The sequence below is a fragment of the Bombina bombina genome, chromosome 1, assembly GCF_027579735.1.
Source record: "Bombina bombina isolate aBomBom1 chromosome 1, aBomBom1.pri, whole genome shotgun sequence".
In the NCBI taxonomy this organism is placed as follows: Eukaryota; Metazoa; Chordata; class Amphibia; order Anura; family Bombinatoridae; genus Bombina; species Bombina bombina.
The window spans coordinates 995,947,565-995,974,741 of NC_069499.1; the positions used below are offsets into that span (position 1 = coordinate 995,947,565).

A 27,177-nucleotide genomic window follows, 5' to 3' on the forward strand; every position below is an offset into this window, starting at 1 on the left:
TGAGGACCCGTAACGAGGAAGTTTGGCGTTCTGACGAGACGCCATCAGATCCAATTCTGGTGTGCCCCATTGCTGAATCAATTGTGCAAACACCTCCGGATGGAGTTCCCACTCCCCCGGATGAAAAGTCTGACGACTTAGAAAATCCGCTTCCCAGTTCTCCACTCCTGGGATATAGATTGCTGATAGATGGCAAGAGTGAGTCTCTGCCCATTGAATTATTTTGGTAACCTCTATCATCGCTAGAGAACTCTTTGTTCCCCCCTGATGATTGATATATGCTACAGTCGTGATATTGTCCGACTGGAATCTTATGTATCTGGCTGAAGCCAGCTGAGGCCACGCCTAAAGCGCGTTGAAAATCGCTCTCAGTTCTAGAATAGTCCACAAACCCTGTGCTTTCAGGGAATTCCAGACTGCACCCCAGCCCAATAGGTTGGCGTCCGTCGTCACTATGACCCACGCTGGCCTGCGGAAACACATTCCCTTGGACAGATGATCCTGTGACAACCACCAAAGATGAGAGTCTCTGGTCTCTTGGTCCAGATTTATCTGAGGAGATAAATCTGCATAATCCCCATTCCACTGTTTGAGCATGCAAAGTTGCAGTGGTCTGAGATTCCTAGTACTTAGAGTAGGCAAAGAGAATGACTGGGGGGTGGAGCTAAGGGAGGAGCTATATAGACAGCTCTACTGTGGTACTCTTTGCCACTTCCTGTTAGCAGGAGGATAATATCCCACAAGTAAAGGATGAATCCGTGGACTAGTCGTACCTAATAGAAGAAATAAAACCCACCCAATAAACCCTTAAAAAAGCCTAACACTAACCCCCGAAGATCCACTTACATCCTCAACGAAGCCGGCAGAAGTCCTCCACAAAGTGGCAGAAGTCTTCATCCAACCGGGCAGAAGTCTTCATCCAGACGGCATCTTCTATCTTCATCCATCCGGCGCGGGTCCATCTTTAAGAATTCCGGCGCGGAGCATCCTCTTCTTCCAATGGTCAACGAAGAATGAAGTTTCCCTTCAAGTTACGTCATCCAAGATGGCGTCCCTTACATTCCGATTGGCTGATAGAATTAAGGTTGAAAAAATCCTATTGACTGTTGCAATCAGCCAATAGGATTGAGATCACATTCTATTGGCTGTTCCAATCAGCCAATAGAATGCAAGCTCAATCCTACTGGCTGATTGGATCAGCCAATAGGATAGAAGCTCAATCCTATTGGCTGACTGCAACAGCCAATAGGATTTTTTCAACCTTAATTCCGATTGGCTGATAGAAATACATCAGCCAATCGGAATGTAAGGGAGCCATCTTGGATGACGTACCTTAAAAGGAAACTTCATTCTTCGTTGACCATCGGAAGAAAAGGATGCTCTGCGCCGGATGCCTTGAAGATAGACCGCTTCGCGCCGGATGGATGAAGATGCCGTCTGGATTAAGACTTCTGCTGGCTTCGTTGAGGATGGATGCCGGGTCTTCAAAAACTGTAAGTGGATCTTCGGGGGTTAGTGTTAGGCTTTTTTAAGGGTTTATTTGGTGGGTTTTATTTTTAGATTAGGGTTTTGGGCAGAAAAAGAGCTAAATGCCCTTTTAAGGGAAATGCCCATCCAAATGCCCTTTTCAGGGCAATGGGAAGCTTAGGTTTTTTTAGATAGGATTTTATTTGGGGGTTTGGTTGTGTGGTTGGTGGGTTTTACTGTTGGGGGGTTGTTTGTATTTTTTTTATTTATTTTTTACAGGTAAAAGAGCTGATTTATTTGGGGCAATGGCCCGCAAAAGGCCCTTTTAAGGGCTATTGGTAGTTTAGTTTAGGCTAGTGGGTTTTTTATTTTGGGGGGGCTTTTTTATTTTGATAGGGCTATTAGATTAGGTGTAATTAGTTTAAATATATGATCATTTCTTTTTTATTTTGTGTAATTTAGCCTTTTTTTTGTAATTTAGTTAATTGTATTTAATTTATGTAATTTATTTAATTGTAGTCTAAGGTTAGGTGTTATTGTAAGACAGGTTAGGATTTATTTTACAGGTAAATTTGTATTTATTTTAGCTAGGTAGTTAGTAAATAGTTAATAACTATTTAGTAACTATTCTACCTAGTTAAAATAAATACAAACTTGCCTATGAAATATAAATAAAACCTAAGCTAGCTACAATGTAACTATTAGTTATATTGTAGCTAGCTTAGATTTTATTTTACATGTAAGTATTTAGTTTTAAATAGGAATTAAGTTATTAAAAGTAGGTTTTACTTAGATTTATTTTAATTACAAGTTAGTGGGTGTTAGGGTTATGTTTAGGGGTTAATAACTTTAGTATAGTGGCGGCGACATTGGTGGCAGCAGATTAGGGGTTAATAAGTGTAGGTAGGTTGCAGCGACATTGGGGGCGGGAGATTAGGGGTTAATATTATGTAGGTGTTGGCGATGTCGGGGCGGCAGATTAGGGGTTAATAAGTGTAAGATTAGGGGTGTTTAGACTTGGGGTTCATGTTAGGGTGTTAGGTGTAAACATAAATTTTCTTTCACCATAGGAATCAATGGGGCTGCATTACTGAGCTTTAAGCTCCTTTTTTGCAGGTGTTAGACTTTTTTCTGCCGGCTCTCCCCATTGATGTCTATAGGGAAATCGTGCACGAGCACGTAAAACCAGCTCACCGCAGCGCTGGTATTGGAGTGCGGTATGGAGCAAAATTTTGCTCTATGCTTTTTGTAAACCTGTAATACCAGCGCTGTAGGCAAGTGAGCAGTGACAATAACTTGCAAGTTATTACCAAGCAGCTCTTACCGCAAAACTCGTAATCTAGCCGATAGTTAATAGGAGGACTAGACTCCTAAAACCTTAAAAATAACAAAATTTCCTTAACAAAGAACAAAAAATGTTCAAATGAAAATTAAGGAGAATTTTTTTAACAAACTGTCTGATACAGGATCTTTTGAGCCAAAGAAACCTTCATCAGTAGAATAAACTTAAGTCTGCTGTCGGTCAGAAAAAAAAATAATTCAATTTTAATAATTTTGAAAAGACCTTGTAAGTTTACTTAAAAGGCATAATAGCAGTCATAACCTTTATGATAAAAGCAATATCATATGATATTTGCAGATGAAATCAAGTACATGAACTGAGTAAGTAAAAACAGTAAATGGCATTGACATATAGAAACATGATAAATAAAAGCCACATAATTGAGCTGAAGAAAATAACAGCTTAAGTAATAATGAAAAAACAAACAAACATACTTAGCTTTGAAGAATTGTGTTTCAGAACATAATAGTTTCTACAGTAACATCAGAGTCAGGATCAGAATGAGACATCTCGCAAATGTAATAGAAAAAGAAAAGTAACATTAGGCAAAACATTCAATTTCCACAATGTAACAGTTTCAGTAGATAGAAAAAAAACAAAGATAGTATTATTTTTTTTTTAAAAAAAAACAAAACAAAACAAAAAATAAAATAAAAAAGCAGGCATAATAGCTTTCAAAAAATCATGAAAACAGCGAGCAATAGAGGGAGAGGGGTAAAATAACTAAAATTTGGCGCCAAGAATGACGCATTACGTAAAAGGAAGTTAAAAAAAATTGCTGCAAAACCAACACCAGGAAATGACACAACTCGCATCATAAAAAACGCAAAAACAACTAGCGTCAAGAAAGACGCAGAAAATGCCGAAATTTGCCCCATCAAAAGCACAACTTCGCGGCAAAACAATTTGCGCCAAGAATGATGCAATAAATATCAACATTTTGCGTCCTCGCGAGCCTTCATTTGCTCGTGGGAAAAAAATTGAAAAACAAGTCAAATTAGAAAAAGACTGAAAACCACAGGTAAGAAAAAAAGTTTAAATAAACTTTCCCAAACATCATTCCTATACTGAAACCGTTTAGACTGCATAAGGGGGATAAACATAGACCTGACTCATGGCAAATATAAGTAAAATACATACCGTATATTTAAAACTTTATATTAATACATAAAGCGCCAAACCATAGCTGAGAGTGTCTTAAATAATGATACATATTTACCGAAAGACACCCATCCAAATATAGCAGATAGACAAACCAGTACTGAAAATTATCATCAGAGGTAATGGTACAGTATATAAGAGTATATTGTCGATCTGAAAAGGAAGGTAGGAGATGAATCCCTACGACCAATAACAGAGAACCCTTGAAAAGATTTCCCGTGAGAGAAACCATAAAAACAATAGGCGATACTCTCTTCACATCCCTCTGACAAACACTGTACTCTGAGAGGAATTGGGCTTCAGAATGCTTAGAAGCGCTTATCATAGAAGAAATCATAAAAATCAAGCACAAACTTACTTCACCACCTCCATAGGAGGCAAAGTTTGTAAAACTGAGTTGTGGGTGGGGTGGGAAGTGTATTTATAGGCATTTTGAGGTTTGGGAAACTTTGCCCCCTCCTGGTAGGAATGTGTATCCCATACGTCACTAGCTCATGGACTCTTGCCAATTACATGAAAGAAAACTATTTTCTGAAAAGAGCTAAAGAAAAATAATTTACGTGCATCAATTTAAGTTGCAACCTACCAACAAATAGTATAATATTATTTAATGTGAATGTGTTTCTGATTAACTATCAAAGCTCTGTTTGAAACACTTAAAAACACTCGCTATAAGCATTTCAGCACCTTTTCCTGTTGTTGCAGAAGTTTGCTTTCAATCACAGAAAAGTTATTTTCATTAGAAACGGGGGTTCTATTGAACTTAAAATTGCAGTCTTTTGCATAAGCAAAACCAAACAATACAATTTATACTGTATATGTTAATCTGGAGAAAGCCGACAGAGTGAGTGTACCTCTGCAGTGTTCAATTGTCCCTTTCTCCCTAAAAATGGTGTTCTCTATTGCTCCCGAACAGGGGAGTGCTCTGCACTTCTGTTGCTTTGGAAGACAATACCAATACAAGTGGAAGCAATATAATTTAAGCCTCTTCAATAAGCAGACAATCTGTTTCTGTTTCCACTTACCATAGTCCCGCAGAAGTGCCTGTGCTGGTCGTTCGCTGTCAGGAGTAGTGGGCTCTGTACTGCCCCCACTAGCTGTGCTGATACCACTGTTTGTTCTGCTATGGCTTTTCAACAGATTATTTTCCATCTTAAATATTTAAAACAAAACAAAAAAAAATATATTGTTTGTTTTCTCGATGATGCAAAAGCCATTAATCATTTTAAAGCAACAAAATAAGAGTTAGTATAGCTGGAGTTTTGATACACTGAGCCTTATATTTAACGGACATGATTATTTTCTGAGCTCATAAGTCAATAGTAAACAATTAGAAAAAGCAAGCACTGCTTGTCAGTGGAATTCTGTATTTAGGTTAGACTGATATCCAAGCTTCTTAATTTAATTGTAATATTCACAAAAACATGAGACAAAAAAATAAATATTTTAGTAATGTAATAAATAAATATTAATGCTTCTGTTTACTACAATTCTAAACTCAAAAGTCAGAAAACTTCCAAATTTACGTTGTAAAAAAATAAATAAAAATACATTTTTGAATCCTCACAATTTTAAAAAACAATTGATTTAACTTTTGCTCAGGATAGAGAGAGAATTTTAAAATGTAGAATAGAAACCTCTACAATTCAAGGTCATCTTTCACTCCATCATCTTGGGCTTCTATGGGGGGTGCTTTGAACCCACAATGTAAATCAGCTGATTGACTTTTTCGCCCCACAACATTTTATCGATTTTAAACTTCTATTAAAGTATTCTGGTAAGTGAAGTTTAAATGATGGACATAATTCCTCTTTCTTTCTAATGCTGAATTCACTTTAGACATGTAATAATGTTTATCGGTTGTGGGGTGGAGAATAGTCCTTTTTTTATGTAGGTTCTTATTTTAGAAGTTATTTAGGTATGACGTGATTTTCAAGCTTTATTTACATCTATTTTGTATTAAAGAGATTAGTTCTAGTTTTAGTTCAAATAAAAAAAAATAATTATACTATAAATCGTGTTTGTAACGCCTCGGTTGCCAGTTGAGCACGCATCCCCAAAAGAATGTTGGATGCGCGCGCACCTGGATGCAGTTTAGGCAAATGAAGCATTGAGGAAAAAACATAATTTATGCTTACCTGATAAATTTGTTTCTCTTGTGGTGTATCCAGTCCACGGATCATCCATTACTTGTGGGATATTCTCCTTCCTAACAGGAAGTTGCAAGAGGATCACCCACAGCAGAGCTGCAATATAGCTCCTCCCCTAACTGCCATATCCAGTCATTCGACCGAAAACAAGCAGAGAAAGGAGAAACCATAGGGTGCAGTGGTGACTGTAGTTTAAAATTAAAAAATACCTGCCTTAAAATGACAGGGCGGGCCGTGGACTGGATACACCACAAGAGAAACAAATTTATCAGGTAAGCATAAATTATGTTTTCTCTTGTAAGGTGTATCCAGTCCACGGATCATCCATTACTTGTGGGATACCAATACCAAAGCTAAAGTACACGGATGAAGGGAGGGACAAGGCAGGTACTTAAACGGAAGGTACCACTGCCTGTAAAGCCTTTCTCCCAAAAATAGCCTCCGAAGAAGCAAAAGTATCAAATTTGTAGAATTTTGAAAAAGTATGAAGCGAAGACCAAGTCGCCGCCTTGCAAATCTGTTCAACAGAAGCCTCATTTTTAAAGGCCCATGTGGAAGCCACAGCTCTAGTAGAATGAGCTGTAATCCTTTCTGGAGGCTGCTGGCCAGCAGTCTCATAGGCTAAGCGGATTATGCTTCTTAGCCAAAAAAGAAAGAGAGGTTGCCGAAGCCTTTTGACCTCTCCTCTGTCCAGAGTAGACAACAAACAAAGCAGATGTTTGACGAAAATCTTTAGTAAATTGTAAGTAAAACTTTAAAGCACGAACCACGTCCAGATTGTGTAACAGACGTTCCTTCTTTGAAGAAGGGTTAGGACACAAAGACGGAACCACAATTTCTTGATTGATATTCTTATTAGATACCACCTTAGGTAAAAACCCAGGTTTGGTACGCAGAACTACCTTATCTGCATGGAAGATCAGATAAGGAGAATCACATTGTAAGGCAGATAACTCGGAAACTCTACGAGCCGAGGAAATAGCTACCAAAAAAGAACTTTCCAAGATAAAAGTTTGATATCTTTGGAATGAAGAGGTTCAAACGGAACCCCCTGAAGAATTTTAAGAACCAAATTTAAGCTCCAAGGTGGAGCAACCGGTTTAAACACAGGCTTGATTCTAACTAAAGCCTGACAAAATGACTAAACGTCTGGAACATCCGCCAGACGCTTGTGCAAAAGAATAGACAGCGCAGAAATCTGTCCCTTTAAGGAACTAGCTGACAATCCTTTCTCCAATCCTTCTTGGAGAAAAGATAATATCCTGGGAATCCTGACCTTACTCCATGAGTAGCCCTTGGATTCACACCAATAAAGATATTTACGCCATATCTTATGATAGATTTTCCTGGTGACAGGCTTTCGTGCCTGAATTAAGGTATCAATGACTGACTCGGAGAAACCACGCTTTGATAAAATCAAGCGTTCAATCTCCAGGCAGTCAGCCTCAGAGAAATTAGATTTGGATGGTTGAAAGGACCTTGAAGTAGAAGGTCCTGTCTCAACGGCAGAGTCCATGGTGGAAAGGATGACATGTCCACCAGATCTGCATACCAAGTCCTGCGTGGCCTCGCAGGCGCTATCAAGATCACCAATGCTCTCTCCTGCTTGATTTTGGCAATCAGACGAGGGAGCAGAGGAAACGGTGGAAACACATAAGCCAGGTTGAAGGACCAAGGCGCTGCTAGAGCATCTATCAGCGTTGCCTTGGGGTCCCTGGACCTGGATCCGTAACAAGGAAGCTTGGCGTTCTGGCAAGACGCCATGAGATCCAGTTCTGGTTTGCCCCAACAATGAATCAATTGTGCAAACACCTCCGGATGGAGCTCCCACTCCCCCGGATGAAAAGTCTGTTGACTTAGAAAATCCGCCTCCCAGTTCTCTACACCTGGGATATGGATAGCTGATAGGTGGCAAGAGTGAATCTCTGCCCAGCGAATTATCTTTGAGACTTCTAACATCACTAGGGAACTCCTTGTTCCCCCTTGATGGTTGATGTAAGCCACAGTCGTGATGTTGTCCGACTGAAATCTGATGAACCTCATTGTCGCTAGCTGAGGCCAAGCCTGAAGTGCATTGAATATCGCTCTTAGTTCCAGAATGTTTATTGGAAGGAGTGTCTCCTCCTGAGTCCACGATCCCTGAGCCTTCAGGGAGTTCAAGACTGCCCCCCAGCCTAGAAGGCTAACATCTGTCGTTTTTACAATTGTCCAATCTGGCCTGCGAAAGATCATTCCCTTGGACAGATGGACCCGAGATAGCCACCAGAGAAGAGAATCCCTGGTCTCTTGATCCAGATTTAGTAGAGGGGACAAATCTGTGTAATCCCCATTCCACTGACTGAGCATGCATAGTTGCAGCGGTCTGAGATGTAGGCGTGCAAACGGCACTATGTCCATTGCCGCTACCATTAAGCCGATTACTTCCATGCACTGAGCCACCGAAGGGCGGGGAATGGAATAAAGAACACAGGAATTTAGAAGTTTTGATAACCTGGACTCCGTCAGGTAAATTTTCATTTCTACAGAATCTATCAGAGTCCCTAGGAAGGAAACTCTTGTGAGGGGGGATAGAGAACTCTTTTCCTCATTCACCGTCCACCCATGCGACCTCAGAAATGCCAACACTATGTCCGTATGAGACTTGGCAATTTGGAAGTTAGACGCCTGAATCAGGATGTCGTCTAAATAAGGGGCCACTGCTATGCCCCGCGGCCTTAGGACCGCCAGAAGCGACCCCAGAACCTTCGTAAAAATTCTTGGGGCTGTAGCTAACCCAAAGGGAAGAGCTACAAACTGGTAATGCCTGTCTAGGAAGGCAAACCTGAGAAACCGATGATGATCTTTGTGTATCGGAATGTGAAGATAAGCATCCTTTAAATCCACTGTAGTCATATATTGACCCTACCGGATCATAGGTAGGATGGTACGAATAGTCTCCATCTTGAATGATGGAACTCTGAGGAATTTGTTTAAGATCTTTATATCCAAAATTGGTCTGAAGGTTCCCTCTTTTTTGGGAACCACAAACAGATTTGAGTAAAATCCCTGTCCCTGTTCCTCCTTTGGAACTGGATGGATCACTCCCATAACTAGGAGGTCTTGTACACAGTGTAAGACTGCCTCTCTCTTTATCTGGTTTGCAGATAATTGTGAAAGGTGAAATCTCCCTTTGGGGGGGAAGCCTTGAAGTCCAGAAGATATCCCTGGGATATAATTTCCAACGCCCAGGGATCCTAGACATCTCTTGCCCACGCCTGGGCGAAGAGCGAAAGTCTGCCCCCTACTAGATCCGTTACCAGATAGGGGGCTGTTCCTTCATGCTGTCTTAGAGGCAGCAGCAGGCTTTTTGGCCTGCTTACCTTTGTTCCAGGTCTGGTTAGGTCTCCAGACCGTCTTGGACTGAGCAAAAGTTCCCTCTTGTTTTGCATTAGAGGAAGTTGATGCCGCACTTGCCTTGAAGTTTCGAAAGGCACGAAAATTAGACTGTTTGGCCCTTGATTTGGACCTATCCTGAGGAAGGGCATGACCTTTTCCTCCAGTGATATCAGTAATAATCTCCTTCAAACCAGGCCCGAATAGGGTCTGCCCCTTGAAGGGAATGTTAAGCACCTTAGACTTTGAAGTAACGTCAGCTGACCATGATTTAAGCCATAGCGCTCTGCGCGCCTGGATAGCAAAACCAGAATTCTTAGCCGTTAGTTTAGTCAAATGAACAATGGCATCAGAAACAAAAGAATTGGCTAGCTTAAGTGCTCTAAGCTTGTCAAGTATGTCATCCAATGGAGTCGCTACCTGTAAAGCCTCTTCCAGAGACTCAAACCAGAACGCCGCAGCCGCAGTGACAGGAGCAATGCATGCAAGGGGCTGTAGGATAAAAACTTGTTGAATAAAAATTTTCTTAAGGTAACCCTCTAACTTTTTATCCATTGGATCTAAGAAAGCACAACTGTCCTCGACAGGGATAGTAGTACGCTTTGCCAGAGTAGAAACTGCTCCCTCCACCTTAGGAAATGTCTGCCATAAGTCCCGTGTGGTGGCATCTATTGGAAACATTTTTCTAAAAATAGGAGGGGGAGAGAACGGCACACCTGGTCTATCCCATTCCTTAGTAATAATTTCTGTAAACCTTTTAGGTATTGGAAAAACATCAGTGCACACCGGCACTGCATAGTATTAATCCAGTCTACACAATTTCTCTGGCACTGCAATTGTATCACAGTCATTCAGAGCAGCTAAAACCTCCCTGAGTAACACGCGGAGGTGTTCAAGCTTAAGCTTAAATTTAAATGTAGAGATATCAGAATCAGGTTGCATCATCTTCCCTGAGTCAGAAACATCACCCACAGAAAGAAGCTCTCCTTCTTCAGCTTCTGCATATTGTGAGGCAGTATCAGACATAGCTCTTAAAGCGTCAGTATGCTCTGTATTTCATCTAACTCCAGAGCTATCTCGCTTTCCTCTAAATTCAGGTAGTCTGGCTAATACCGCTGACAGTGTATTATCCATGACTGCCGCCATGTCTTGTAAAGTAAACGCTATAGGCGCCCTAGATGTACTTGGCGCCATTTGAGCGGGAGTCCCTTGAGCGGGAGTCGAAGGATCTGACACGTGGGGATAGTTAGTCGGCATAACTTCCCCCTCGTCAGATTCCTCTGGTGATAAATTTTTTAAAGACAGAATATGATCTTTATTGCTTAAAGTGAAATCAGTACATTTGGTACACATTCTAAGAGGGGGTTCCACCATGGCTTTTAAACATAATGAACAAGGAGTTTCCTCTATGTCAGACATGTTTGTACAGACTAGCAATGAGACTAGCAAGCTTGGAAAACACTTTAAATCAAGTTAATAAGCAAATATAAGAAATGGTACTGTGCCTTTAAGAGAAACAAATTTTGTCAGAATTTGAAAAACAGTGGAAAAAAGGCAGTAAATCAAACAAAATTTTGACAGTGTGTATAATAAGCTAACAGAGCATTGCACCCACTTGCAAATGGATGATTAACCCCTTAGTTAAAAAAACGGATCAAAAAAACGATAGACGTTTTTTTAACAGTCACACCAAACTGCCACAGCCTTGCTGTGGGCCTACCTTCCCCAACAAACGATTTTGGAAAGCCTAAGAGCCCTTTAGAGATGTCCTATAGCATTCAGGGGACTCCTGGAGGAAGCTGGATGTCTCAGTCTGTAAAAGTTACTGCGCCAAAAAAGCGCTAAATTAGGCCCCTCCCACTCATAGTAACACAGTGGAAAGCCTCAGGAAACTGTTTTGTAGGCAAATTTAAGCCAGCCTGTGGAAAAAACTAGGCCCCAATAAAGTTTTATCACCAAAGTATATATAAAAACGTTTAAACATGCCAGCAAACGTTTTATATTGTATATATATTACCTCAGAAAGTAAGCATGATACCAGTCGCTATTAAATCACTGTATTCAGGCTTACCTTACATAAATTTGGTATCGGCAGCATTTTCTAGCATTCACATCTTCTAGAAAAAATCTTAACTGCACATACCTCATAGCAGGATAACCTGCACGCCATTCCCCCGCTGAAGTTACCTCTCTCTTCAGTCATGTGTGAGAACAGCAATGGATCTTAGTTACAACCTGCTAAGATCATAGAAATCACAGGCAGATTCTTCTATTTTTCTGCCTGGGACAAAATAGTACAACTCCGGTACCATTTAAAAATAAACTTTTGATTGAAGCAAGATAACAGCTACATTTCACCACTTTCCTCTTACTACCTCCATGCTTGTTGAGAGTTGCAAGAGAATGACTGGATATGGCAGTTAGGGGAGGAGCTATATACCAGCTCTGCTGTGGGTGATCCTCTTGCAACTTCCTGTTGGGAAGGAGAATATCCCACAAGTAATGGATACACCTTACAAGAGAAAAACACCAAACCGTCCTCAAGAAGAAAAAAAAAAAAAAAAAAAAAACGTAACCACCTGCACGAAATAATAAAAAAACCTAACTGTCCGAGCAAAGTATAACACAAAAAAAACCTAACCGCCCATACGAAGTATTAACAACAAAAAACCCTAAGCGCCCGCAAGAAATATTAACAAACACCTTAACCGCCAACCCCCACATTGCAAAATAATAAACTAATTAACCCCTAATCCGCAAATTAAACAATGCAAACAACATAATTAACCTATTAACCCCTAAACCGCCAACCCCCCATCGCAATAAACCTAATTAATCTATTAACCCCTAAACCGCCAACCCCCACATCACAATAAACCTAATGTTTTAACTCCTAAACCGCCAACCCCCCACAATGAAAATAACTAAATTTAAATTACTAAGTCCCCTAACCCAACAACCCCCTTTAAAATAAAAAATCCTAACATTAATTTAAAAATAAAACCTAACATTAAATTACAAAAAATAAAGTCTAAAGTTACAGAAAAAAACAAACAAAATTATCAAATATAAAAAATAAATATATATAATAGCCCTATGAAAATAAAAAAGCCCCCTCAAAATAAAAACACCCCCTAATCTAAACTAAACTACCGATAGCCCTTAAAAGGGCCTTTTGTAGGGCATTGTCCTCAGATAAACAGCTCTTTTACATGTAAAAAATACTAAGTCACCCCCCCAACAGTAAACTCCACCCACCAAACCCCCCAAAATAAAAAAAAACATAATTTATGCTTACCTGATAAATTTATTTCTCTTGTAGTGTATCCAGTCCACGGATCATCCATTACTTGTGGGATATTCTCCTTCCCAACAGGAAGTTGCAAGAGGATCACCCACAGCAGAGCTGCTATATAGCTCCTCCCCTCACTGCCATATCCAGTCATTCGACCGAAACAAGCCGAGAAAGGAGAAACCATAGGGTGCAGTGGTGACTGTAGTTTAATTAAAATTTAGACCTGCCTGAAAAGGACAGGGCGGGCCGTGGACTGGATACACTACAAGAGAAATAAATTTATCAGGTAAGCATAAATTATGTTTTCTCTTGTTAAGTGTATCCAGTCCACGGATCATCCATTACTTGTGGGATACCAATACCAAAGCTAAAGTACACGGATGATGGGAGGGACAAGGCAGGAACTTAAACGGAAGGAACCACTGCCTGTAGAACCTCTCTCCCAAAAACAGCCTCCGAAGAAGCAAAAGTATCAAATTTGGAAAATTTGGAAAAAGTATGAAGGGAAGACCAAGTTGCAGCCTTGCAAATCTGTTCAACAGAGGCCTCATTTTTAAAGGCCCAGGTGGAAGCCACAACTCTAGTAGAATGAGCTGTAATCCTTTCAGGAGGCTGCTGTCCAGCAGTCTCATAGGCTAAACGGATTATACTCCAGAGCCAAAAAGAAAGAGAGGTTGCCGAGGCCTTCTGACCTCTCCTCTGTCCAGAGTAAACAACAAACAGGTTAGATGTTTGGCGAAAATCTTTAGTAGCCTGTAAGTGAAACTTCAAGGCACGGACTACGTCTAGATTATGCAAAAGACGTTCCTTCTTTGAAGAAGGATTAGGACATAATGATGGAACAACAATCTCTTGATTGATATTCTTGTTAGAAACCACCTTAGGTAAAAACCCAGGTTTTGTACGCAGAACAACTTTATCTGAATGAAAGATCAGATAAGGAGAATCACAATGTAAGGCAGATAACTCAGAGACTCTTTGAGCCGAGGAAATAGCCATCAGAAAAAGAACTTTCCATGAAAGAAGTTTGATATCAATAGAAAGAAGGGGATCAAACGGAACCCCTTAAAGAACTTTAAGAACCAAGTTTAAACTCCATGGAGGAGCAACAGGTTTAAACACAGGCTTAATTCTAACTAAAGCCTGACAAAAATGCCTGAACGTCTGGAACTTCTGCCAGACGCTTGTGTAAAAGAATAGACAGAGCAGAAATCTGTCCCTTTAAAGAACTAGCTGATACTCCTTTGTCCAAACCCTCTTGGAGGAAGGACAATATCCTAGGAATCCTAACCCTACTCCATGAGTAATTCTTGGATTCACACCAATGAAGATATTTACACCATATCTTGTGGTAAATTTTCCTGGTGACAGGCTTTCGTGCTTGTATTAAGGTATCAATTACTGACTCGGAGAAGCCACGCTTTGATAGGATCAAGCGTTCAATCTCCATGCAGTCAGTCTCAGAGAAAGTAGATTTGGATGATTGAAAGGACCTTGTATTAGAAGGTCTTGTCTCAGAGGCAGAGTCCATGGTGGAAAGGATGACATGTCCACTAGGTCTGCATACCAGGTCCTGCGTGGCCACGCAGGCGCTATCAATATCACAGATGCTCTTTCCTGTTTGATTTTGGCAATCAGACGAGGGAGCAGAGGAAACGGTGGAAACACATAAGCCAGGTTGAAGAACCAAGGCGCTGCTAGAGCATCTATCAGTGCCGCTTCTGGGTCCCTGGACCTGGATCCGTAACAAGGAAGCTTGGCGTTCTGGCGAGACTCCATGAGATCCAATTCTGGTTTGCCCCAACGGAGAACCAATTGAGCAAACACCTCCGGATGGAGTTCCCATTCCCCCGGATAAAAAGTCTGACGACTTAGAAAATCCACCTCCCAGTTCTCTACACCTAGGATATGGATCGCTGACAGGTGGCAAGAGAGTCTCTGCCCAGCGAATTATCTTGGAGACTTCTGACATCGCTAGGGAACTCCTGGTTCCCCCTTGATGGTTGATGTAAGCCACAGTCGTGATGTTGTCCGACTGAAATCTGATGAACCTCAGTATTGCTAGCTGAGGCCAAGCCAGAAGAGCATTGAATATTGCTCTTAACTCCAGAATATTTATTGGGAGGAGTTTCTCCTCCTGAGTCCATGAACCCTGAGCCTTCAGGGAGTTCCAGACTGCACCCCAACCTAGAAGGCTGGCATCTGTTGTTACAATTGTCCAATCTGGTCTGCGAAAGGTCATACCCTTGGACAGATGGGCCCGAGATAACCACCAGAGAAGAGAATCTCTGGTTTCCTGATCCAGATTTAGTAGAGGGGACAAATCTGTGTAATCCCCATTCCACTGACTGAGCATGCATAATTGCAGCGGTCTGAGATGCAGGCGCGCGAATGGCACTATGCTCATCGCCGCTACCATTAAGCCGATTACTTCCATGCACTGAGCCACCGTGGGGCGTGGAATGGAGTGAAGAACACGGCAAGCATTTAGAAGTTTTGATAACCTGGACTCCGTCAGGTAAATTTTCATTTCTACAGAATCTATCAGAGTTCCTAGGAAGGAAACCCTCGTGAAAGGAAATAGATAACTCTTTTCTTCGTTCACTTTCCACCCATGCAACCTCAGGAATGCCAGAACTATCTCTGTATGAGATTTGGCAATTTGAAAGCTTGACGCCTGTATCAGGATATCGTCCAGGTAAGGAGCCACCGCTATGCCTCACGGCCTTAGGACTGCCAGAAGTGAGCCCAGAACCTTTGTAAAAATTCTTGGGGCTGTTGCCAACCCGAATGGAAGAGCTACAAATTGGTAATGCCTGTCTAGAAAGACAAACCTCAGGAACTGATGATGATTCTTGTGAATCGGAATGTGAAGGTAGGCATCCTTTAAGTCCACTGTGGTCATGTACTGACCTTCTTGGATCATGGGTAAAATGGTTTGAATAGTTTCCATCTTGAATGACGGAACTCTGAGGAATTTGTTTAGGATATTTAAATCCAAAATTGGTCTGAAGGTTCCCTCTTTTTTGGGAACCACAAACAGATTTGAATAAAACCCCTGTCCTTGTTCCGTCCGCGGAACTGGATGGATCACTCCCATTACAAGGAGATCTTGTACGCAGCTTAGGAATGCCTCTTCCTTTATCTGGTTTGCAGATAATCTTGAAAGGTGAAATCTCCCTTGTGAAGGAGAAGCTTTGAAGTCCAGAAGATATCCCTGAGATATGATCTCCAACGCCCAGGGATCCTGAACATCTCTTGCCCACGCCTGGGCGAAGAGAGAGAGAGTCTGCCCCCTACTAGATCCGTTGTCGGATAGGGGGCCGCTCCTTCATGCTGTCTTAGAGGCAGCAGCAGGCTTTCTGGCCTGCTTGCCCTTGTTCCAGGACTGGTTAGGTTTCCAGGCCTGCTTGGATTGAGCAAAAACATAATTTATGCTTACCTGATAAATTTATTTCTCTTGTAGTGTGTTCAGTCCACGGGTCATCCATTACTTATGGGATATATTCTCCTTCCCAACAGGAAGTTGCAAGAGGATCACCCAAGCAGAGCTGCTATATAGCTCCTCCCCTCACATGTCATATCCAGTCATTCGACCGAAACAAGACGAGAAAGGAGAAACTATAAGGTGCAGTGGTGATTGGAGTTATAATTTTAAAATTTAGAACCTGCCTTAAAGAGACAGGGCGGGCCGTGGACTGAACACACTACAAGAGAAATAAATTTATCAGTTAAGCATAAATTATGTTTTCTCTTGTTAAGTGTGTTCAGTCCACGGGTCATCCATTATTTATGGGATACCCATACCAAAGCTAAGTACACGGATGATGGGAGGGACAAGGCAGGAACATTAAACAGAAGGAACCACTGCCTGTAGAACCTTTCTCCCAAAACCAGCCTCCGAAGAAGCGAAAGTGTCAAATTTGTAAAATTTGGAAAAAGTATGAAGTGAAGACCAAGTTGCAGCCTTGCAAATCTGTTCAACAGAGGCCTCATTCTTAAAGGCCCAGGTGGAAGCCACAGCTCTAGTGGAATGAGCTGTAATTCTTTCAGGAGGCTGCTGTCCAGCAGTCTCATAGGCTAAACGTATTATGCTACGAAGCCAAAAAGAGAGAGAGGTAGCCGAAGCCTTTTGACCTCTCCTCTGTCCAGAGTAAACAACAAACAGAGAAGAAGTTTGTCTAAAATCTTTAGTTGCCTGTAAGTAGAACTTCAGAGCACGGACCACGTCTAGATTATGCAAAAGACGTTCCTTCTTTGAAGAAGGATTAGGACATAATGATGGAACAACAATCTCTTGATTGATATTCCTGTTAGAAACAACCTTAGGCAAAAAGCCAGGTTTAGTACGCAGTACTACCTTGTCTGAATGAAAGATCAGATAAGGAGAATCACAATGTAAGGCAGATAACTCAGAGACTCTTCGAGCCGAGGAAATAGCCATCAAAAACAAAACTTTCCAAGATAAAAGCTTAATATCAATGGAATGAAGGGGTTCAAACGTAACACCCTGAAGAACTTTAAGAAGCAAGTTTAAGCTCCACGGAGGAGCAACAGCTTTAAACACAGGCTTAATTCTAGTCAAAGCCTGACAAAAGGCCTGGACGTCTGGATTCTCTGCCAGACGTTTGTGTAAAAGAATAGACAGAGCTGAAATCTGTCCCTTTAGCGAACTAGCGGATAAACCCTTTTCTAAACCCTCTTGTAGAAAAGCCAATATCCTAGGAATCCTAACCTTACTCCATGAGTAACTCTTGGATTCGCACCAATATAAATATTTACGCCATATCTTATGGTAAATTTTTCTGGTCACAGGTTTCCGAGCCTGTATTAATGTATCAATAACCGAATCCGAAAACCCACGCTTTGATAGAATCAAGCGTTCAATTTCCAGGCAGTCAGCCTCAGAGAAATTAGGTTTGGATGGTTGAAAGGACCCTGAATTAGAAGGTCCTGACGCAGAGGAAGAGACCAAGGTGGACAGGACGACATGTCCACTAGGTCTGCATACCAGGTCCTGCGTGGCCACGCAGGCGCTATCAGAATTACCGATGCCCTCTCCTGTTTGATCCTGGCAATCAGTCGAGGTAGCAACGGAAATGGTGGAAACACATAAGCTATGTTGAAAACCCAAGGGGCTGCTAATGCATCTACCAGCACCGCTCCCGGGTCCCTGGACCTGGATCCGTAACAAGGAAGCTTCGCGTTCTGGCGAGATGCCATGAGATCCAGATCCGGTTTGCCCCAACGACTAATCAGTTGAGCAAATACCTCCGGGTGAAGTTCCCACTCTCCCGGATGAAAAGTCTGGCGACTTAGGAAATCCGCCTCCCAGTTCTCTACGCCTGGGATGTAAATCGCTGACAGGTGGCAAGAGTGAGACTCCGCCCAGCGAATTATCTTCGAGACTTCCAACATCGCTAGGGAACTCCTGGTTCCCCCTTGATGATTGATGTAAGCCACAGTCGTGATATTGTCCGACTGAAATCTGATGAACCTCAGTTTTGCTAACTGAGGCCAAGCTAGAAGAGCATTGAATATTGCTCTTAATTCTAGAATGTTTATTGGAAGGAGTTTCTCCTCCTGAGTCCACGATCCCTGAGCCTTCAGGGAATTCCAGACTGCTCCCCAGCCTAGAAGGCTGGCATCCGTTGTTACAATCGTCCAATCTGGTCTGCGAAAGGTCATTCCTTTGGACAGATGAACCGGTGACAACCACCAGAGAAGAGAATCTCTGGTCTCCTGGTCCAGATTTAGCAAAGGGGACAGATCTGAGTAATCCCCGTTCCATTGACTGAGCATGCATAGTTGCAGCGGTATGAGATGCAGGCGCGCAAATGGCACTATGTCCATTGCCGCGACCATTAAGCCGATTACCTCCATGCCCTGAGCTACTGATGGGCTTGGAACGGAATGAAGGACACGGCAAGCATTGAGAATCTTTGATAACCTGGACTCCGTCAGGTAAATCTTCATCTCTACAGAATCTATAAGAGTCCCTAGAAAAGGAACCCTTGTGAGTGGTAACAGAGAACTCTTTTCCACGTTCACTTTCCACCCATGCGACCTCAGAAATGCTAGAACTATCTCTGTATGAGACTTTGCATTTTGAAAACTTGACGCTTGTATCAGAATGTCGTCTAGGTACGGAGCCACCGCTATGCCTCGTGGTCTTAGTACCGCCAGAAGTGAGCCCAGAACCTTCGTAAAAATTCTCGGGGCCGTGGCTAACCCGAAGGGAAGAGCCACAAACTGGTAATGCCTGTCTAGAAAGGCAAACCTTAGGTACCGATAATGATCTTTGTGAATCGGTATATGAAGGTAAGCATCCTTTACGTCCACTGTGGTCATATATTGACCCTCTTGGATCATGGGTAGGATGGTTCGAATGGTTTCCATCTTGAACGATGGTACCCTTAGGAATTTGTTTAAGATCTTTAAGTCCAAGATTGGTCTGAAGGTTCCCTCTTTTTTGGGAACCACAAATAGATTTGAGTAAAATCCTTGTCCCTGTTCCGATCGCGGAACTGAGTGGATCACTCCCATGATTAAGAGGTCTTGTACACATTGTAGAAATGGCTCTCTACTAGGTTTGTTGATAACCTCGAAAGATGAAACCTCCCTTGTGGAGGAGAGGTTTTGAAATCCAGAAGGTATCCCTGAGATATAATCTTCAACGTCCAGGGATCCTGCACATCTCTTGCCCAAGCCTGGGCGAAGAGAGAAAGTCTGCCCCCCACTAAATCCGTCTCCGGATAGGGGGCCCTGTCTTCATGCTGTCTTAGGGGCGGGAGTAGGCTTTCTGGCCTGCTTGCCCTTGTTCCATGACTGGTTGCCTTTCCAACCCTGTCTGTAACGAGCAGTAGTTCCTTCCTGTTTTGGAGCGGAGGAAGTTGATGCTGCTCCTGCCTTGAAGTTACGAAAGGCACGAAAATTAGACTGTTTGGCCTTTGGTTTGGCCGTGTCCTGAGGAAGGGCGTGGCCCTTACCTCCCGTAATGTCAGCAATAATTTCCTTCAAGCCGGGCCCGAATAAGGTCTGCCCTTTGAAAGGAATGTTAAGTAGCTTAGACTTGGAAGTTACATCCGCTGACCAGGATTTAAGCCAGAGCGCTCTGCGCGCCTGTATGGCGAATCCGGAATTTTTAGCCGTAAGTTTGGTTAGATGTACTAGGGCATCTGAAACAAACGCATTAGCTTGCTTAAGGGTTCTAACTTTGCTCAAAGCCTCATCCAATGGCTCTGTGCGAATCGCCTCTTCCAGAGACTCAAACCAGAATGCCGCTGCAGCCGTGACAGGCGCAATACATGCAAGAGGCTGCAATATAAAACCCTGTTGAACAAACATTTTCTTAAGATAACCCTCTAATTTTTTATCCATTGGATCTGAGAAAGCACAGCTATCCTCCACCGGGATAGTGGTACGCTTGGCTAAAGTAGAAACTGCTCCCTCCACCTTAGGGACCGTCTGCCATAAGTCTCGTGTGGTGGCGTCTATAGGAAACATTTTTCTAAATATCGGGGGAGGGGAAAACAGAATTTATGTTTACCTGATAAATTACTTTCTCCAACGGTGTGTCCGGTCCACGGCGTCATCCTTACTTGTGGGATATTCTCTTCCCCAACAGGAAATGGCAAAGAGCCCAGCAAAGCTGGTCACATGATCCCTCCTAGGCTCCGCCTTCCCCAGTCATTCGACCGACGTAAAGGAGGAATATTTGCATAGGAGAAATCATATGATACCGTGGTGACTGTAGTTAGAGAAATTAAATCATCAGACCTGATTAAAAACCAGGGCGGGCCGTGGGCCCGACACACCGTTGGAGAAAGTAATTTATCAGATAAACATAAATTCTGTTTTCTCCAACATAGGTGTGTCCGGTCCACGGCGTCATCCTTACTTGTGGGAACCAATACCAAAGCTTTAGGACACGGATGATGGGAGGGAGCAAATCAGGTCACCTAGATGGAAGGCACCACGGTCTGCAAAACCTTTCTCCCAAAAATAGCCTCAGAAGAAGCAAAAGTTTCAAATTTGTAAAATTTGGTAAAAGTGTGCAGTGAAGACCAAGTCGCTGCCTTACATATCTGATCAACAGAAGCCTTGTTCTTGAAGGCCCATGTGGAAGCCACAGCCCTAGTGGAATGAGCTGTGATTCTTTCAGGAGGCTGCCGTCCGGCAGTCTCATAAGCCAATCTGATGATGCTTTTAAGCCAAAAAGAGAGAGAGGTAGAAGTTGCTTTTTGACCTCTCCTTTTACCAGAATAAACAACAAACAAGGAAGATGTTTGTCTGAAATCCTTTGTAGCCTCTAAATAGAATTTTAGAGCACGAACTACATCCAAATTGTGCAACAAACGTTCCTTCTTTGAAACTGGATTCGGACACAAAGAAGGCACAACTATCTCCTGGTTAATATTTTTGTTAGAAACAACTTTCGGAAGAAAACCAGGTTTAGTACGCAAAACCACCTTATCTGCATGGAACACCAGATAAGGAGGAGAACACTGCAGAGCAGATAACTCTGAAACTCTTCTAGCAGAAGAAATTGCAACCAAAAACAAAACTTTCCAAGATAATAACTTAATATCTACGGAATGTAAGGGTTCAAACGGAACCCCTTGAAGAACTGAAAGAACTAAATTGAGACTCCAAGGAGGAGTCAAAGGTTTGTAAACAGGCTTGATTCTAACCAGAGCCTGAACAAAAGCCTGAACATCTGGCACAGCCGCCAGCTTCTTGTGAAGTAAAACAGATAAAGCAGAAATCTGTCCCTTCAAAGAACTTGCAGATAATCCTTTCTCCAAACCCTCTTGTAGAAAGGATAGAATCTTAGGAATTTTTACCCTGTTCCATGGGAATCCTTTCGATTCGCACCAACAGATATATTTCTTCCATACTTTATGGTAAATTTTCCTAGTTACAGGCTTTCTAGCCTGAATAAGAGTATCAATGACAGAATCTGAGAACCCACGCTTTGATAAAATCAAGCGTTCAATCTCCAAGCAGTCAGTTGGAGTGATGCCAGATTCGGATGTTCGAACGGACCTTGAACAAGAAGGTCCCGTCTCAAAGGTAGCTTCCATGGTGGAGCCGATGACATATTCACCAGGTCTGCATACCAAGTTCTGCGTGGCCACGCAGGAGCTATCAAGATCACCGAAGCCCTCTCTTGATTGATCCTGGCTACCAGCCTGGGAATGAGAGGAAACGGTGGGAACACATAAGCTAGGTTGAAAGTCCAGGGCGCTACTAGTGCATCTACTAGAGTTGCCTTGGGATCCCTGGATCTGGACCCGTAGCAAGGAACCTTGAAGTTCTGACGAGACGCCATCAGATCCATGTCTGGAGTGCCCCATAATTGAGTTATTTGGGCAAAGATTTCCGGATGGAGTTCCCACTCCCCCGGATGAAATGTCTGACGACTCAGAAAATCCGCTTCCCAATTTTCCACTCCTGGGATGTGGATTGCAGACAAGTGGCAGGAGTGAAGCTCCGCCCATTGAATTACTTTGGTCACTTCTTCCATCGCCAGGGAACTCCTTGTTCCCCCCTGATGGTTGATATATGCAACAGTCGTCATGTTGTCTGATTGAAACCTTATGAATTTGGCCTTTGCTAGTTGAGGCCAAGCCTTGAGAGCATTGAATATTGCTCTCAGTTCCAGAATGCTTATCGGGAGAAGAGATTCTTCCCGAGACCATAGACCCTGAGCCTTCAGGTGTTTCCAGACCGCGCCCCAGCCCACCAGGCTGGCGTCGGTCGTTACAATGACCCACTCTGGTCTTCTGAAGCTCATCCCTTGGGACAGGTTGTCCAGGGTCAGCCACCAACGGAGTGAATCTCTGGTCCTCTGATCTACTTGGATCGTCGGGGACAAATCTGTATAATCCCCATTCCACTGTCTGAGCATGCACAGTTGTAATGGTCTTAGATGAATTCGCGCAAAAGGAACTATGTCCATTGCCGCAACCATCAAACCTATTACTTCCATGCACTGCGCTATGGAAGGAAGAAGAACAGAATGAAGTGCTTGACAAGAGCTTAGAAGTTTTGATTTTCTGGCTTCTGTCAGAAAAATCTTCATTTCCAAGGAGTCTATTATTGTTCCCAAGAAGGGAACTCTTGTTGACGGGAATAGAGAACTTTTTTCTACGTTCACTTTCCACCCGTGAGATCTGAGAAAGGCTAGGACAATGTCCGTATGAGCCTTTGCTTGTGGTAGAGACGACGCTTGAATCAGTATGTCGTCCAAGTAGGGTACTACTGCAATGCCCCTTGGCCTTAGCACCGCTAGAAGGGACCCTAGTACCTTTGTGAAAATTCTTGGAGCAGTGGCTAGTCCGAATGGAAGTGCCACAAACTGGTAATGCTTGTCCAGAAAGGCGAATCTTAGGAACCGATGATGTTCCTTGTGGATAGGAATATGTAGATACGCATCCTTTAAATCCACCGTGGTCATGAATTGACCTTCCTGGATGGTAGGAAGAATTGTCCGAATGGTTTCCATCTTGAACGATGGGACCTTGAGAAATTTGTTTAGGATCTTGAGATCCAAAATTGGCCTGAATGTTCCCTCTTTTTTGGGAACTATGAACAGATTGGAGTAAAACCCCATCCCTTGTTCTCCTAATGGAACAGGATGAATCACTCCCATTTTTAACAGGTCTTCTACACAATGTAAGAATGCCTGTCCTTTTATTTGGTCTGAAGACAATTGAGACCTGTGGAACCTTCCCCTTGGGGGTAGTTCCTTGAATTCCAGGAGATAACCTTGAGAAACTATTTCTAGCGCCCAAGGATCCTGAACATCTCTTGCCCAAGCCTGAGCGAAGAGAGAGAGTCTGCCCCCCACCAGATCCGGTCCCGGATCGGGGGCCAGCATCTCATGCTGTCTTGGTAGCGGTAGCGGGCTTCTTGGCCTGCTTACCTTTGTTCCAGCCTTGCATCGGTCTCCAGGCTGGCTTGGTTTGAGAAGAATTACCCTCTTGCTTAGAGGATGTAGAATTTGAGGCTGGTCCGTTTCTGCGAAAGGGACGAAAATTTGTTTTATTTTTAGCCTTAAAAGACCTATCCTGAGGAAGGGCGTGGCCCTTTCCCCCAGTGATGTCTGAAATAATCTCTTTCAAGTCAGGGCCAAACAGCGTTTTCCCCTTGAAAGGGATGTTAAGCAATCTGTTCTTGGAGGACACATCCGCTGACCAAGACTTCAGCCAAAGCGCTCTGCGCGCCACAATAGCAAAACCTGAATTTTTCGCCGCTAATCTAGCTAATTGCAAAGTGGCGTCTAAGGTAAAAGAGTTAGCCAACTTAAGTGCTTGAACTCTGTCCATAACCTCCTCATAAGAGGATGCTTGATTGAGCGACTTTTCTAGTTCCTCGAACCAGAAACACGCTGCTGTAGTGACAGGAACAATGCATGAAATTGGTTGTAGAAGGTAACCTTGCTGAACAAACATCTTTTTAAGCAAACCCTCTAATTTTTTATCCATAGGATCTTTGAAAGCACAACTATCTTCTATAGGGATAGTGGTGCGTTTGTTTAGAGTAGAAACCGCCCCCTCGACCTTGGGGACTGTCTGCCATAAGTCCTTCCTGGGGTCGACCATAGGAAATAATTTCTTAAATATAGGGGGAGGGACAAAAGGTATGCCGGGCCTTTCCCATTCTTTATTTACAATGTCCGCCACCCGCTTGGGTATAGGAAAAGTTTCGGGGGGCACCGGGACCTCTAGGAACCTGTCCATCTTACATAATTTCTCTGGAATGACCAAATTGTCACAATCATCCAGAGTAGATAACACCTCCTTAAGCAGAGCGCAGAGATGTTCCAATTTAAATTTAAATGTAATAACGTCAGGTTCAGCTTGTTGAGAAATTTTTCCTGAATCTGAAATTTCTCCCTCAGACAAAACCTCCCTAGCCCCTTCAGACTGGTGTAAGGGCATGTCAGAACCATTATCATCAGCGACCTCATGCTCTTCAGTATCTAAAACAGAGCAGTCGCGCTTTCGCTGATAGGTGGGCATTTTGGCTAAAATGTTTTTAATAGAATTATCCATTACAGCCGTTAATTGTTGCATAGTAAGGAGGATTGGCGCACTAGATTCACTAGGGACCTCCTGAGTGGGCAAGACTGGTGTAGACATAGAAGGAGATGATGCAGTACCATGCTTACTCCCCTCACTTAAGGAATCATTTTGGGCAACATTATTATCAGTGGCATCATTGTCCCTACTTTGTTTGTCACATTCAACACATATATTTAAATGGAGAGGAACCTTGGCTTCCGAACATACAGAACATCGTCTATCTGATAGTTCAGACATGTTAATAGGCATAAACTTGATAACAAAGCACAAAAAACGTTTTAAAATAAAACCGTTACTGTCTCTTTAAATTTTAAACTGAACACACTTTTTTACTGAATATACGCAAAAGTATGAAGGAAATGTTCAAAATTCACCAAAATTTCACCACAGTGTCATAAAGCCTTAAAAGTATTGCACACCAAATTTGAAAGCTTTAACTCTTAAAATAACGGAACCGGAGCCGTTTTTACATTTAACCCCTATACAGTCCCTGGTATCTGCTTTGCTGAGACCCAACCAAGCCCAGAGGGGAATACGATACCAAATGACGCCTTCAATAAGCTTTTTCAGTGGGTCTGAGCTCCTCACACATGCATCTGCATGCCTTGCTTCTCAAAAACAACTGCGCATTAGTGGCGCGAAAATGAGGCTCTGCCTATGACTAGAAAAGGCCCCCAGTGAAAAAGGTGTCCAATACAGTGCCTGCCGTTTTTTTTAATAAATTTCCCAAGATTAAAATAACTCTCCAAAGTTATAAACCATTAAATATGCTTATAAAGTAATCGTTTTGGCCCAGAAAAATGTCTACCAGTCTTTAAAGCCCTTGTGAAGCCCTTTTATTCTTATATTGAAAATTAAGAAAATGGCTTACCGGATCCCATAGGGAAAATGACAGCTTCCAGCATTACCAAGTCTTGTTAGAAATGTGTCATACCTCAAGCAGCCAAAGTCTGCACACTGTTTCCCCCAACTGAAGTTAATTCCTCTCAACAGTCCTGTGTGGAAACAGCCATCGATTTTAGTAACGGTTGCTAAAATCATTTTCCTCTTACAAACAGAAATCTTCATCTCTTTTCTGTTTCAGAGTAAATAGTACATACCAGCACTATTTTAAAATAACAAACTCTTGATAGAAGAATAAAAACTACATTTAAACACCAAAAAACTCTGAGCCATCTCCGTGATGTTGCCTGTGCAACGGCAAAGAGAATGACTGGGGAAGGCGGAGCCTAGGAGGGATCATGTGACCAGCTTTGCTGGGCTCTTTGCCATTTCCTGTTGGGGAAGAGAATATCCCACAAGTAAGGATGACGCCGTGGACCGGACACACCTATGTTGGAGAAAAAGGCACACCGGGTCTATCCCACTCCTTACTAACAATTTCTGTAAGTCTTTTTGGTATAGGAAAGACGTCAGTACACACCGGTACCGCATAGTATCTATCCAACCTACACAATTTCTCTGGAATTGCCACCGTGTCGCAATCATTCAGAGCCGCTAATACCTCCCCTAGTAACACACGGAGGTTCTCAAGCTTAAATGTAAAATTTGAAATTTCTGAATCCGGTCTCCCCGGATCAGAACCGTCACCGTCAGAACGAAGCTCACCGTCCTCATGTACTGCAAATTGTGACGCAGTATCAGACATGGCTCTCGTGTCATCAGCGCGCTCTGTCCTTAACCCAGAGCTATCGCGCTTGCCCCTTAATTCGGGCATATTATATAATACTTCTTTCATAACATTAGCCATATCATGTAAAGTGATTTGTAAGGGCCTAGATGTACTTGGCGTCTCAATCCTACGCATCTCCCGAGCGGGAGATGCAGGTACTGACACGTGAGGAGAGTTAGGCGGCATAACTTCCCCCTCGTTGTCTGGTGATAGTTTCTCTATTGGTACAGATTGACTTTAATTCAAAGCAATATCAATACAACTGGTACACATCGTTCTATTGGGCTCCACATTGGCTTTTGAACATGATGAACAAACAGTTTCCTCTAAATCAGACATGTTTAAACAGACTTAGCAATGAAACTAGCAAGCTTGGAAATCACTTTCAATAAGTTTACAAGCAATATAAAAAACGCTGCAGCGCTTCAAAAATACAGATATAATTAAACAATTCTTAACAAGAAGTGTATTATTAGCAGAGGATTGCACCCATTAGCAAAAGGATGATTAACCCCTCAATACCCAAAACGGATATCAATTAAGATTTAACGCTTTTAATCACAGTCAAGCACACTGTCACAGATCTGCTGTGACTGATTACCTCCCTCAAAAATGAATTTTGCAGA

At 42.6% G+C, this 27,177-nt stretch overlaps 1 protein-coding gene across 7 annotated transcripts in view; it reads right to left on the reverse strand.

The window, feature by feature from the left end:
* RALGAPB (Ral GTPase activating protein non-catalytic subunit beta) overlaps positions 1-27,177 on the reverse strand; it is an 843,236-nt gene that overhangs the window by 428,239 nt on the left and 387,820 nt on the right. For all 7 annotated transcript variants that reach the window (XM_053712501.1, XM_053712446.1, XM_053712384.1 and 4 more), the window contains one exon: positions 4,996-5,122. In XM_053712501.1, coding sequence (XP_053568476.1) covers positions 4,996-5,122 — 127 coding nt within the window. The remainder of the gene's footprint in view (positions 1-4,995; positions 5,123-27,177) is intronic.